The 15,854-nt window shown below is 40.8% G+C and overlaps 1 protein-coding gene across 2 annotated transcripts in view; it reads right to left on the reverse strand.

Annotated features, from left to right (window-relative positions):
- The window catches only part of Ube2h (ubiquitin conjugating enzyme E2 H), a 92,218-nt gene that overhangs the window by 14,140 nt on the left and 62,224 nt on the right, over positions 1-15,854 (reverse strand). The window contains exons 4-5 of one of the 2 annotated variants that reach the window (XM_031381412.1): positions 11,827-11,866; positions 10,624-10,676 (exon numbers count right to left, since the gene is read on the reverse strand). The exons of the other annotated variant lie outside the window; for it this stretch is intronic. Of the exons in view, the coding sequence (XP_031237272.1) occupies positions 10,624-10,676; positions 11,827-11,866 (93 nt within the window). The remainder of the gene's footprint in view (positions 1-10,623; positions 10,677-11,826; positions 11,867-15,854) is intronic. 2 annotated transcript variants of the gene reach the window in all.

Raw genomic sequence — 15,854 nt, forward strand, 5'->3', positions numbered from 1 at the left:
AAAACCCAAAAAACAAAAACAAAAAAACTTTATTATTCCCTTTTTCTTTTCTTGGGAGGAGGTATGAGCCAGGGACGCCCCACTGTGTAGACCTGGCTGTCCTGGCATTCAAGAATATGTCCAAAACTCAGATATCACCCTAAAGGAGGCAAGACTTACTGGCACATGGTTTCAGCACATGGTTGCTGGGCCCAAGTGCTTGTGGATGGAGCTCCATGGCAATCGGAGGCTCCTTCCTTGTTGGTCAGAAGTAGAGAGCAAGTAAGAGACCAGGTAGTGGTAATAACCTTTAAAGGCATGTCTCTAGTGACCTACTTCCTTCAGCTAGAGCTACCTCCTAAAGTTTCTACACCTCCCAAAATAGCACTACCCACTGGGGACTAACTGTTCAACACATGAGCCTGTTGCAGACATTTCATACTCAAACCACAACACCTATCTATGTGCCTTAGCAACCAGGGAAGCCTATGCTGCAAGTAACTCTCCAGTCATGGGCAAGAAAAACTTGACAAGAAGGCCATAAAAGGTAGCAGACATCCTCAGAAATGACATTTTAGTAAAGTTAATCAGGAATAACCTCAGATAGGTAGACAATCTATAAACTAAATGATATTTGATCAAGAAAGGTCCCACATAGCTTAGTGCATTCAGGAGGTCAACGGACCAGTCCACCATCGACCCTGAATTCAACTTTTTGGTAGTATTTTTGCTTTTTAGTATTTTAAGCTTAAAATAAGTCATTTTGTTCTCTCTGGGAAAAGACAACAGTAAACATGTAGCACTCTAAGACCTGAAGAACACTAAAGTTCTGCTAAGTGCCAGATCACCAAGTCACCAATCTGAACCCAAGAACCATTTGTATGAATGTGTGCAGGTTCTTATTTACTTACATATTTACTGTGATATTGGAGATTGAACTCAGGACTATTACATATGATAAGTTAAATGCTTTGCCACCAAAAAACATGGACCATTTTGAAAGCATTCTAGGTTGGGAATGGTAGTGTATGCCTTTAGTTTTAGTACTTGGAAGGCAGAGGCAGGTGGATGTCTTTGAGTCTGAGTCCAAACTGGTCTACAAAGTGCGCACTAGGCCAGTCAAGGCTACATAGTAAGCCTGTGTCTTGAGATAAAATAAGATAGGGGCTAGAGGGATGGCTCAATGAGAGCACTGGTTGCTCTTCTTGAAGAACTAGATTCAATTCCCAACACCCACATGGTGACTCACAACAGTCTGTAACTCCAGTTCCCCAAGAATCTGATGTCTTCTTCTACCCTCTGAGGGTACTAGGCAAACATGGTGCACATACATACATGTAGGCAAAACATGCATCCATATAAAATAAAATTATCTAAACCTACAGATAAAATTCTTTTCTTGGGCTAGGAAGATGGCTCAGTGTATCTATAGCCCCAATAAAGCAGGTCATCTTTGTGAGTCCTTTGTGAGTTGGCTTGGGATGCACAATCCACAATGGGTTACGACATGGTCTAATGCTGACCAGTGAACATGACATATCCAATCCACTAAACTCTTCTACTGAAGAACAAATTTTCCACTTTCCTGAAATAGCTACTTTCTGAGCCACATAAAAATTGCCTTCTGAAGAGTTGCAAGTCCATAAAGAAGGCTGGTCATGGAGCTAGCTAAGTCCTGTCAAAGCCAGCAAGCCTGAAACTAAGCATATTTCTTTTCTATTGTATAACAGGAGCCATCCCTCTAATGCTGAGAAGAACCTGTACTACTTAAGCTCTACCTACAAGACTCAGAATAACACCAGGTATGAAGTTATGAGTCTACACATACACAGATGCAACACTGAGCTTTTGTGCCTGTTCACATAGTTGTTGCCCTACCAGTCATAAAGATACACACACAAACCTCTCAGTGTAGCTACTACACTCAAACTTCTACAAACAGCAGGGCATGGTGACACACGTGTCAGCCAGCACCTGGGAGGCAGGAGGATTGTTGTATCAAGAGGCCAGCCTGGGTTTCATAGCAAGGCCCTGTCTCAAAACCACCAAAACCAAAAACAGAATCTTGGAACAGCGCAAACTGGAGTGATATATCACCATCCCTCTTCCTCCTCCCCCTCTTTATGTTCATTGGTGCTTTGCCTACAGGTACATCTATGTGAGGGTGTCAGATCTTGGAGTTACAAACAGTTGGGGGTTGCCATCGAATTGAACCCGCATCCTCAGGAAGTGCGCTTAGCTACTGAGCCATCTGTCCAGCTTTTTCTTTCTGTCCATTCTTTTTCTAAGGCGGTGTTTCACTATGTGGATTAGACTCACCTGGAACTTGCACTCTCTCTGCCCTGGCTATCCAACCATTAGGATTACAAGTGTTGTCCATCAGCGCAGCTCAGGAAAGGGTACTCCTGGTTTTGACTTTTTCAATGCAAGGGGTCAAATCTAGTAGTGCTCTACTACTCAGCTACATGCCTCAATAAAGCATTATTTGGTATAATTACCTTTAGCTAAAACATGAATTATTTGGAAAGTGTCACAGCCTGAGTTAACTACTTAAAAATTTGTTCTAATTTCCCTCCCTCCAAGTGCTTACTAAAATTACCTTTGTTTCTCTTCCTGCCTTTAAGTCCCTGGCACATGCCTTCTGTCAGAGCTGACCTTATTTATCTATTACTAATGTTCAGATAATTCTTGGGAAGTAATAGTTAATATATGTTGATTTTTAGTCTCAATAAAAGCTTGTCTAGCTAGGCAGTGGTGGCGCATGCCTTTAATCCCAGCACTTGGGAGACAGAGGCAGGTGGATTTCTGAGTTCAAGGCCAGCCTGGTCTACAGAGTGAGTCCCAGGACAGCCAAGGCTACACAGAGAAACCCTGTTTCAAAAAATAAAAAAGAAAAATAGAAAAGTAGTTTTTTTGGGTTGGAGAGATGGCTCAGATGTTAAGAGCATTGACTGCTCTTCCTCCGAAGGTCCTAAGTTCAAATCCCAGCAACATGGTGGCTTACAACCATCCGTGTACTTACATAAATAAATAAATCTTAAAAAAAAGAGAGAGAGAAAGTAGTCTTTCATATCTCACTTGTCCACAATTTAATCCATAATACAGTTTACCAGATAGATTAGTACAATGAAGGGTCAAGGGTCAAACTCACACAAGACTGAATTTGTCTCAGCCCTAGAAGTATGGGCTGATATGGCAACTACAAAAAGAAATAGAATTTAATAAAATAAAAAAGTATTTTGGAGAAAATTTTAAAAACTAAGAAACAGAAGAAGAACTTAAAAGGTACACATGGATACTGGGGACAGGAGGCGTGGCTCAGTGGTTAAGAGTGGTCACTGCGGGTGCTCACTTCCCAGTATGTACACTGGCTGGCTCACAATTTCCTGTAACTCCAGTTCCAAGGGGTGTGATGCCCTCTCTTCTGGCGTCACTGGATACATGTATGCATGTGTTTGCATGTATGAAGATATACAAGAGACATAAACAAAAAATATCTTTAAAAAAATTTTTTTCAGATTGTGCTTCTCTGTGTGGCCCTGGCTGTCCTGGAACTCACTCTGTAGACCAGGCTGGCCTCAAACTCAGAAATACGCCTGCCTCTGCCTCCCAAGTGCTGGGACTAAAGGTGTGCGCCACCACTAAGCTCCTAAAATCCATCTGCCTCCGCTGGAATTAAGAACTATTAAGCATCATTCCTACTAGGAGGTGGTGTATGCCTTTAATCCTAGCCCTCAGGAGGCAGACACAGGCACATCTCTGAGTTTGAGACATAGAGCAAGTACCTGGACAGCCAGAGCTTCAAAGAGAAACCTGTTCAAAGTTAAGCCAAACCAACAACAGAACACCTATAGGCCAATCTCACGGAAACATTTTCTTAAGATTCTCAGATGACTCTGGGTTGTTCAAGTTGCTCCCCTCTCAAAACAAACAAGTAAACAAAAAATCAGCACAGACTTAGAGCTGTGCTTACAGATGGCTGTGAGCCTCCTGTTGTGGATCCTGGAAACAAACTATGGAAGGGCACCAAGCCACACTTGACTGGTGAGCCCCATCTCTCTCCAGCCCTCCACCAATTCTTAAGTCACATTTGTCTTTGACACTAAAACCCAGATCCCCTTGGCTGCAGTTTAAGTTTTCCAGTGCTTTCATCACTGGTGCTGCAAGAGCAGGAAGGAACGGAAGAAAAGATTCTGCCATGCTACAAGTCAGAATGGATCAATTTTGTCATCTGCTATTTTCTCTCAATGTCGTAAGAGTACCACAGTTAACTACTAAATAAATGCCAGAGAGAGAACTTCATACTGATGACATCATCTTTACAAAGTAACTGTATTACCCACTATAATTAATCCTCTAGAAATAAAGTAATATAAAATTACTTGGTGATTAAATTATGATCACACCAATTTAGAACTTGTGAACAAACAAGCTTCAGGTGTACTTGGCAAAGAGACAACAGATGAGAACTGAAGCAATGTGCCAGTCACATGAAGGACTAAATTTACTGCTAGAATGAACGATGCTTTGGTAAGCGTGACATGCTATGGTAAGCACAGACCTGGAACTTCAGCTGGAAATACTATTCTAAACACACTGTGTCCATGGAACAGCACATGCCCATGGCACAGTGAACAGCAGGAAACCTTACAGACAGTTCCTGCCCTGTCCTCCTCCATGGAATATACAAGTAGGCGCTGCCACAAGATTTGGGGACCAAGCCAAGCCTTATGCTTTCAGTTGGATACTTATGTTAAATTAACTTTCTTCGATTAGCTTAGTCATTTTTTGTAATTTACGTTTTCTGTATATTTGTGCCTGCATGTTCCTGCTAGGGTACCAGATCCTCTGGAGTTACAAACAGCTGTGGGTTGCCATGTGGGTGCTGGGAATTGAACTCAGATCCTCTGGAAGAACAGCCATCTTTCCAGCTCTAGTTATTTAATCATTTTTTTTTTGTTTTGTTTTGTTTTGTTTTTGGAGACAGGGTTTTTCTGTGTAGCCCAGACTGGCCTGAAACTCACTCTGTAGACCAGGCTGGCTTTGAACTCAGAAATCCACTTGCCTCTGCCTCCCAAGTGCTGGGATTAAAGGCGTGCACCACCACTGCCCGGCTATTTAGTCTTATATTAGAAATTTTTTTGGAGCTTGTCAACTCAGTCAGTCAAATTAGTCAGTCAGGCAGGCAGTCTGTCTGTGATACAAGGTTTCTCTGTGTAACAACAGCCTTGGCTGTCCTGGAACTCACTTTGTAGACCAGCAATCTCCAAACTCAAAGAGATTCACCTGCCCCTGCCTCACAAGTGCTTGATTAAAGGCATGTGCTATCACACCTGACCAAACCCCACTAAACTAAGACTCTTACAAATGACTGCAGGAAACGAAGTGATTACTCAGAGCTCACCACTCGTGTTCTAACTCTTCAATGCCGAGGCTTTAGCAATCTCCGATAACAGTTCAGTTCTCAAAATCAGATAATTCTTAACTCCCACAAAACCTTCATGGGCATTTGAACTAAACTAACTCTACCAGTACCTGGTATATGTTGAAATTTCTAGAGAAATCTCTTGTTGTTTAAAAGCAAAATGTCAAACAATTTCCTCATGCTCATTTTACCTTTGACTCGATTGAAAGTATTTGTTTTCCTGCACTAACCTGTAGTGCTAGAAATGGCCACATTCGTATCATGAACACAGAACAACTCAAAGAGTGTACTGTGGAAGTGTGCTTTTAATTCTCTCTCTTTGACCAAAGTGGCTTAGCACTCATTGCTTAATAAACTTTGCCTTACAAGAGAATACAAGAAAGTATACAATATTTTGTGTGGTGAAACTTGTACGCACACTGGCTTCTACTCTTAAATCTTCTGAAAATCTCAGACCTTCTGACAAAAATTTAAAAATGGTTCAGCATCAATAAAATATGCTAAGACAATTCAGTCAGGAAAAGAATTTGATACATACTACAAGGATGAGCCTTCGAAAACTATGCAAGGTGAAAATAGCCAGTCACCAACAGGGACACCGTTGATGTTCAGAGCAGATGATCTATAAACATAAGTAGTAGGTTGGAGCCGGCTAGAGCCGGGCGGTGGTGGCGCATGCCTTTAATCCCAGCACTTGGGAGGCAGAGGCTGGCGGATTTCTGAGTTCAAGGCCAGCCTGGTCTACAAAGTGAGTTCCAGGACAGCCAAGGCTACACAGAGAAACCCTGTCTCAAAAAAAAAAAAACCAAAAAAAAAAAAGGAGTGGGTTGGTGGTGTAGTGTGTGTGTGTGTGTGTGTGTGGGATGAGGGTGGTGGTGATAGTTTGCATACCACTGACAAACAAAAAACATCACTGTGTCTGAGTCATACGAATTACAATCAATAAATCTGTTGTTAACTTTTGGAGACACAAGCTCCTTGAGAATCAGAAGAATGGTTTTCTGGCCAGTTGTACAAAAGTTAGTGAGACTGAATCTAACTTACTTGAGTGTAACAGAAGCCAGACTGGGATATTTTGTTATGTACATTTCTAAAATGTGAATACAGTTTAAGGAAACACATCATGACACCAAATAGTTCAGGTAGCTTGCCAGAAAAGTTTTTTTTTTTTTTTTTTTTTTAATTTTAAATCCACCCAATCAGGTTTGGAGTATGTGTGCTCTGGTCGCCTTGTCTTATTAAGCCACTGGTCCTCAAAGCTTATGGTAAGCAGTACTGGACATGGTCAATACACTGATTTAGTTCAACAAACCATACTGTACAGCAGGCACTAGTCTAGGAGTGTGTGTGTTTTAGAAACATCCAAGTCCCTTCTCTATTATTCAGCTAATCACAACTGTGGACAGTGATGCCATATGGACAGAGATAATGAAAAATGGAAATATTTTGGAAAAAAGCATAGCATTTTGGAAAATGCAACAACCAAAGTTAATTCAAAATCCGACATATAATCAAACCAAAGATTACAGCAGTACTTGCCTGTATTGCACTGTGAACTTTACAGCAGCCCTAGCTCTGAACACAGATGTACACTTTGCATTGTGTCTGCGGTCATGCTATATCATGCCAGTGAATGCTCCCCAAGACCTGACACTTCTGGGTTAAGAGCTGTGATGCTTTTACTGGGCACATCTTCTGCTCTTATACAAAACCAAATACTTTCAATATTTTTTTTTTAAGATTTATTTATTTATTTTATGTGTATGACTACACTGTAGCTGTACAGATAACTGTGAGCCATCATGTGGTGGCTGGGAATTGAACTCAGGATGGCCCTGCTCACTCCAGCCACTCACTCCAGTGTAATGCACTGTAGCTATCTTCAGACACACCAGAAGAGGGCATCAGATCTCATTATGGGTGGTTGTGAGCCACCATGTGGTTGCTGGGATCCGAACTCAGGACCTTCAGAAGAGCAGTCAGTGCTCTTACCTGCTGAGCCATCTCGCCAGCCCAACTTTCAATATTTTTACAACCAGTCTCTACATGGAAGTATTAAGTTAGAAGTTCCAACATTTTCTGAAATGTTCCTAAACATAGCTGTTATTTTGTATTCTATATTAATCTAGGTGGCCTTTTCAATATTGACCATTATCAATCACCTCTGAAAAACATCCAAAATGCTCTATATTTAAGGTATCAAAAATTCAGTCAATACTAAATTCCTTTTTTTTTTAAAAAAAGGTTTATTTATTTATCGTGTGTAAGTACACTGTAGCTGTCTTCAGACACACCAGAAGAGGGCATCAGATCACATCACGGGTGGTTGTGAGCCACCATGTGGTTGCTGGGATTTGAACTCGGGACCTTTGGAAGAGCAATCAGTGCTCTTAACCACTGAGCCACATCTCTCCAGCCCCAATACTAAATTCTTTATCTTATCAGTCTGGAAGTTTGTTTTTATTTTTAATAAATGAAAAAATTATATGTATGCCAAAGAATTGTTTTAAGATAAATTTATTTGTAGTTGTTACCAGTAAATGTTTAACTTATGTATTTGTTATGTGCTTATATGTCCAGGGTCACAAAAGTTTTCTTGGTCTACGGGCTTGAGAGCAAGCTAGGTTAAGAGTGGTGGCTGCTCTTGCAGAAGATCCGAGTTTAGTTCAGCATCTACATGGCTGATCTGACTCCCTCTTCAGGCCTCCATAGGTTCTAAGCATGAATGTGATAGACATTCATTTGTAGACAGAACACTCAAAGAAACCTTGGAGACAGGGTTTCTCTGTATAGTCGTGGCTGTCCTGGAACTCACTCTGTAGATCAGGCTGGCCTTGAACTCAGAAATCCGCCTGCCTCTGCCTCCCAAGAGCTGGGATTAAAGGCATGCGCCACCACTGCCTGGCATTCAAAGAAACCTTTTAAAAAGTTTTTCTTCTTGGCTAGATATGGTGGCGCACGCCTTTAATCCCAGCAGTTGGGAGGCAGAGGCAGGCAGATCTCTGAGTTTCAGACCTGCCTAGTCTACATAGTAAGCTTCAGGACAGCCAGGGCTACATAAAGACCATACGTCAAAAACAAACAAATAAATATAACCTAAAGATTAAAAACAAAACAAAAAACAACCCCCCAAAACTCAAAGTTGCTCTTGGGCTAAAAGGTGGTGCAGACAGAGAAAATTCAGGAAGTCCTGCTCAACTGGGGCTTACAATCCAGTAGATCAAGATAAAATAAAAGGTTTAAAACACATGCAAACAAAATGTTCTATGATGGGTGGCTAGGATGGGCATGAGAAAGTAATGCTTGTGATGAGAAAATGTGAAAAAAGAAGCAGTCACATAAAGACCAGGAGACAGAATTCTACTGAGGAAATCCTTCCTGAAAGGTATGTGCAATGAGGAGCAGAAAGGGATGGACTGCATACTGCTAGTGAGCAACCTTCCTGTGAGTTCATCTACAAACCTAGTACAGGGATGTCTAGGAAAGGTGGCTCAGGCTCTGTGTGGACCAAGAGTATTACGCTCTCTCAAGCTTTTTTTCTTTTAAACTTGTATTTTTGAGATTATAATTACATCATTTCTCCCTTCCTGTTCCTCTCTCCAACACCCCCCCTTCCTTCCTGGTTTCCTCCAAGTCTAAGTTTTTTGAGACAGGATCTTTCTGACCAGGCTTCAAACTTCTCTCAAACTTCACAGATCATTCTGCCTCTGTCTAATTCTTCTCACTTCTGAACAATCCCCGGCTGTGAGTGATCTTTTCCTCCTTTCCGTGTGCAACTAAGATCTATTTAGTCATGCTTGCAATACTTTTTAGTGAGAGGCACTGTGCTAAAAGTCCCACCTAGAGACAAATTGGACACACTTAACAGTCCCTATGGTAGATAACAATCTAGCAGAACAAAAAATTAATAGGCATAGACAACCAATACTAAGTCAAAGTGGGTGTATGAAAAAACTCTAAGACATACTCTAAGGTTACTGACAGCAGAAAAAGTGCAGGAGAAGCTCATGGGGTCAAAGCATCAGAGAGGGAATGTTTATTAAGACTGTGGATCTGGACTTGTGGCTAAAAGTAAAATTACTTTGTTTAGTATCACTGGTTCGCTTTCAATAGACTTTTCTTTTCAATTCCCTTAGCAGGTGACATTTAGCACAGTATTCTGAAGAACTGACTAAGTCACTGGTTGGTTTGTTACAATGGATGAGTCACACTTTTTGGAACACCTGCTTTCTTAAATACTCATCTCATCTCAGAGACACCTTGCTAAGATTCTCTAAAACTATAGGATACAAGTTTCAGAATATACCCATTAAAGAAAGAAAAAACAACCAACATTTATTTGTGTATGTATTTGTGTGTATGTGTGTATAAATAATTACTGTATGTTTAGTTGAGACTCTTAGAAAGTGTATTAGTTCTTTTCGTTTTTAATCTTGCAGGCAGTCTCTCCACCCAGCCAACGATGACCACCCTCACACTTCTTCCTGCTTCGGCTTCCTGAGTACTGAAATGACCACACCTGGCCCACAGAATCCTTATGTTTTAAAGATGTTTAAAATTACGTCTGTCTGTGGAAGGTGGCAGTATATTCACATGAATGTAGGTACTGAGGCCAGAGACATCAGACCCCTCAGAGCTGAAGTTATAGGCAATTGCTAGCAGCCTGACATGGGCGCAGGACACGAACTTGGGTCCTATGCAGGAGTGTCTCATTAACCATCTCTTTAGCCTTTCATTAAATTATTATAATTTGCATTACTAAACTGAAGCTATACTTCAGAGGAAAAAAAGCCTGTTTCTTTATCCATTTTCACACTTGTCTGTGTCTACTGTGCATATGTGTTCTTTCTACTTTATTCCCTGAGGCAGGGTCTCTAAATTAAACCAGAGGCCCCCCATATGGCTAGTCTCCCTAGCCATCGTGCACAGGGGAACTCCTTGTCTCTGCCTTGAGAGGCCTGCGCTCACCTGGATTTTCACGAGTTCTGGGATCCAGATTCTAGTCCTCATGTTTGTATAATAAGTACTTTTAACCACTGAGCAATGTCCCTAGCCCCACTGCCCACCCTGTTTTCTTCCCCATCAAGCAAACCTTCCCACTCAGCCCTCAAAATTCTTTCCCATTCCCAACACAACTCAAGAAAACCCAAGCAACATTCTTTTGAGGCAATGTAGTCTCAAAAAAGTATCTCCAAATAATATTCCATGGCCAAACTCACCATAGAGAGCTGTCCAAGTTTGATTAATTACATCTAGACACACAGTTCCTGACCTGAAATAGATGAAAAAAAATGGCACTTTTTAAAAATTAGAAATCTAGTTGCATGTTTCTCGCAGCCAATTTTATCAAAACCACCCTGTAACAGATCCTTTAAGATGTGGCTGGGAGTAAACTAGAGGAGAAGCACAGGGATTTACAAGCTCTTTTGTGTTTCGCTTACAACCAACAAGGAACAAGAGTGAGTGTTCCAAGAAGAAAACACCAGACCCAGGTGATGAGAATTACCAGGGAATCATAGGTAGACCTTGCGATTCCCCAGCACAGAATTTCGCTAGACTAGACAGTCAAGTGTTTGCATGTTCTGAGTCTCCTAAGAAAAACAAACTTAAAGATTAATTTGAAAAATAACTATTCTATATTTTTAAAAATATTATAGATGTCAAAGATTAAAGTTACTTAAGGAAACTTGACAACTAAAGGTAGTATATGAACCTTACACTACTGCTCTACAGTTATTCCATCACACTCAGTCCCTCATCTACTTCACTGTGGGTACTTAAGAGAATATTATTCGTCATCAGGATGGTAGATACACTGAGGTACTAAAGATTAAGGAACACAATATAGACATGTAACCTACTCATACAAGGTTCACAAAAATTTCCTATGTTGTTGTGAGACAGCCAAACTAAAGCTGGACAAAGAAAAAAGGATAGTCCAGATAACCAGCCCAGGACGGGCAAGACTGGCTGCGACGACATTGCATAAAAACAATCATTAAGAAACAGGTAATTAAGATTCATTAGCTAAAATGAAATTATCATTCATATTTGTCTCTTAAGAACTAAGAAATACATTAAGAGCTGAAAACAGAAAATCCATATGCTGACAAAGAGGTCTTTTGGGTCTATATAGTAAGAATTGAGATGCAGAATATTTCAGCTGGATACCAAAGGCAATGAAAGGCCCAATCATGAAAATGGAAATCCATGAGCAGTATAATCAGTAACTGCACTGAAACCTCCATGGCTTAGACGATCACGTTCCTAGAACTCTATAGTTGAAGTGACCATACAGTCCTGCCTCCCATAATACCCAAAAGATAACTGAGAGTTCTTTTATATCTGTGAAAGAGAGATGCCCTCTAATTAATCAAGAACAGCTGCTGCTAAAATTCAAACATTTTTAAATAGTTACTTACGCTTCATCAATGTTGGGATGGAAAATTTTATTCATGAATCCTGCAAAAAGAGATGTTAATTAGCAGCACAAAGTATGCAGAGAACAGTGAGTCTTAACTTGTCAGTACTGGATACCACTGTAAGACTGGCAAAAGCAGTGATCCTCAAATTGTTACTTTCATCCCTAGATCTTTGGCTACTTATTAAATATGTAAGATTTTATATATAATCACCCCAACTAACTAAAATACAGAGTCCTATAATAACAACCAAGGAAGCTTCAGACTGTGCAGCAGATAATCTTTTTTCTTTTCTGCTTTTTTGAGACAGGGTTTTCTCTGTGTAGCCCAGGCTGTCCTGGAACTTGCTGGGTAGATATGGCTAGCCTTCAAGAGATTCAACTGCCTCAGCATCCTGAGTGCTGGAATAAAGGTGTGCAATACCACCGCACAGGTCAGATAATCTTATGAACAACTGTCTTCTGAATTATGCAGGAGCTTGCCAAGAGAATATATAATGGTAAGTGATTTATAACTAGTGCCCTGATGAAGCTAAGAAAAGGCACTCTAACAACTGTGCTTAACTTAAAAGTTCTGCACTTGAATGTCTCAGTGTATTAATAGGTATCATTTGACCACACAGTAGAACACGAACCAGAGCTACTGAAATTAGGAGAGCATTGCCTCCAAACCACAACATTTCACAAGAACAGTGACCAAAGCAGTTCCTTTGAATCTATTCACTCAAAGGGAGTCAATTTTAGTTAAAATTGAGACAACCAAGAAATAAAGGGAATTAAAATACATTAACTTTTAAAATACATTCCTAGATAAAGTATAAACTCAAAAATTTTGCTGTTTAAATTCCAAGAAGAAATTTATTCATTTTAAACCTAACATTAATGATTGCATCAGTATATAAATAACACTATCCTCAGGAAGAACCCAGAGCTCCTCACTGTGCCGTTCTCCCACGATGCTCCCCAAGGAGGACTGTGCAGCCTTACTACATTACAGACCTTGGACAATTCTTACCACCACTGTCCCCACTCCACCCTCTTGTCCCTTTCCCACAGGGTCTATCTGTCCTTCCAAATATGCCTGTCAGCACCCACTTGGCAGTCATGTAGTCAGGGTACAGGAAGGATACTGTAGCCCAGGCCAAGAGACAGGAGGAACTAACTGCTATGTGTTCTAAGTATAGACACAGAGAGCACATGCAGAAAGAGGGAGAGGGTACGGAAACACAGATGTGGCAATTCAAAGAACAGCCTTAAGTGACTTCTAAAAACCTTACAAACATCCCTCAAGTTAGTTAACAAGGACAAGAACACAAACGCACAGGCACTTTCAGACCTTAGCCATCCCAAACAGTTCCACTCTCTCATTCTTGTCTTTACAACTTTATGTTTAAGGCTTTATCTACTACTACTAACTATTACTACTACAGCACACACAAAAAAAGTCCTAGAATGTATAAATCATGGTGATGCAAAAGACTGTAACAATTTTAATTTTTCATTAAGATGCTTGAGATTAATAAAAGCTAATAAAAGTGCTCATGTCTTTTTTTTTTTTTTTTTAAGATTTATGTACTTATTTTAAGGATATGAGTGTTCTAATCTGCATGCCAGAAGAGGGCATCAGATCACTCAATAGATGGTTATGAGCCACCACGTAGTTGCTGGGAGTTGAACTCAGAACCTCTGGAATAGCAGACAGTGCTCTTAACCTCTGAGCCATTCTATCCCAGCCCAAGTTCATGTCTTAAAAGTAGAAAAATCCCGGCTGGGCCGTGGTGGCGCACGCCTTTAATCCCAGCACTTGGGAGGCAGAGGCAGGCGGATTTCTGAGTTTGAGGCCAGCCTGGTCTACAGAGTGAGTTCCAGGACAGCCACAGTTACACAGAGAAACTCTGTCTCGAAAAACCAAAAAAAAAAAAAAAAAGTAGAAAAATCCCCTGTAACCCCTAGGAAAATACAAACAACATATATGGCCAGGATAAACTGTGAGAATACTGGAAGTTAAGATTCTAACAGCTAGCGGGGCAGTGGTGGTGGACAACTTTAATCCCAGCACTTGGGAGGCAGAGGCAGGTGGATTTCTGAGTTTAGAGGCCAGCCTGGTCTACAGAGTGAGTTCCAGGACAGAGAAACCCTGTCTTGAAAAACAAAACAAACAAACAAACAAACAAACAAACAAAAAGATTCTAACAGCTGGCACAACTGGAGCACATCTTTAAACCCAACATTAGGGAGGTAGAGGCAGAATGATTTCTATGATAGTTGGGGCCATCCTGATGTACATAGTGAGGTTCCAGGGCAGCTAGTGCTATAAAGTGAACCTCTCCCCCCAAAGTCAAGAAGAACTAAAAAGACCCCAAGCCCTATGGATATGGCTAAAGCACCCATGGACTAGCCAGGCACAGTGAACTAGATCAACACATCAGTTTGGATAGATTTAAAGTAAAATTTAAATGGAAAAACAAAACATGATACTATAAACCTGGTCAAAGGCCCTCAGCTTAGGAGGTGGCAAGTCTTAAAGGAGAACCTAGTACTGTTTTCCTAAATGGAGATATTGTCAAGTTGCTTCCTAAGTCCTTGTACATACCCACAGATTACTGACCCTCTCAGTTCAGTACTGCTCCAACACTTAGCTCTAATGGGACATCACAGCAAAACCTAAGGCCCTGGGCTGGTGAGATGGCTCAGCGGGTAAGAGCACCGACTGCTCTTCCGAAGGTCGCGAGTTCAAATCCCAGCAACCACATGGTGGCTCACAACCACCCATAATGAGATCTGATGCTCTCTTCTGGTGTATCTGAAGACAGCTACAGTATACTCATTTATAATAATAATAAATAAATCTTAAAACAAACAAACAAACAAAACAAAACCTAAGGCCCCACTGCGAGGTTCAGAAATGTGGAGGAAGAGGAGGCAGAAAGAATGTTAGAAGGCAGTGGATGGGAAGGAGTGCTGTGATGTACTGTCTTTAGGACATGAACTCAACCATAAAAGTAAGAGGAGCCATACTGGAAAATTCTGGGGAAGAGTGGGAGGACAGAGGAAGGACAGTGGGGTAGCTATGATCAATGCATACATGTATAAATTTACCCAAAAATAAACAAAAATACTATTTAAAAAAGGCAAAACCAGGGCTGGAGAGATAACTCAGCAGTTAAGAGCACTGACTGCTCTTCCGAAGGTCCTGAGTTCATATCCCAGCAACCACATGGTGGCTCACAACCATCCATAATGAGATCTGATGCCCTCTTCTGGTGTGTCTGAAGACAGCTACAGTGTACTTAGATATAATAATAAATAAGTCTTAATAAGTAAATAAATAAATAATAAAAAGGTAAAACCATGTAACAGACTGATGTATTAATAACAAAGTATTTAAATAACAAAGTAATGCCAGGTGTGGTGGCACATGCCTTTAATCCCAGCACTTGGGACGCAGAGGCAGGCACATTTCTGAGTTCTGAAGGCAGCCTGGTCTACAGAGTGAGTTCCAGGACAGCCAGGGCTATGCAGAGAAACCCTGTCTCAAAAAAACCAAAAAACCAAAAAACCAAAAACCAAAACAAAACAAAGTAATAATACTTTTATCCCCTGGATTTTATGGTACACTTGTAGTGAACCACTTAAAGCTGTAAAGGTAATTTACTACACTACAGAGCTGTGGCTATAGTGGGCACCAAAACAGAATGTGGATAAGAGGACGGGCGATATAGATGTATCCTATCTCCAAAAAAAGAAGGGAAAAGAAAATAGCCAGATGTGGTGACATGTCTTTCTAAAAAAAAAAAAGAAAAAAAATTTTTTTGAAGGCTGGAGAGGTGGCTCAGTGGTTAAGAGCATGACTGCCCTTCCAGAGGTCCTGAGTTCAATTCCCAGCAACCACATGGTGGCTCACAACCACCTGTAATGGGATCTGATGTCCTCTTCTGGTGTGTCTGTAGACAGTAACAGTGTACTCACCACATCTTAAAAAAAAAAAAAAAAAGACACTTATCCCACTTGTGATCCTCTTGCTCCTGC

This window comes from Mastomys coucha, unplaced genomic scaffold, assembly GCF_008632895.1.
Source record: "Mastomys coucha isolate ucsf_1 unplaced genomic scaffold, UCSF_Mcou_1 pScaffold20, whole genome shotgun sequence".
NCBI lineage: Eukaryota > Metazoa > Chordata > Mammalia > Rodentia > Muridae > Mastomys > Mastomys coucha.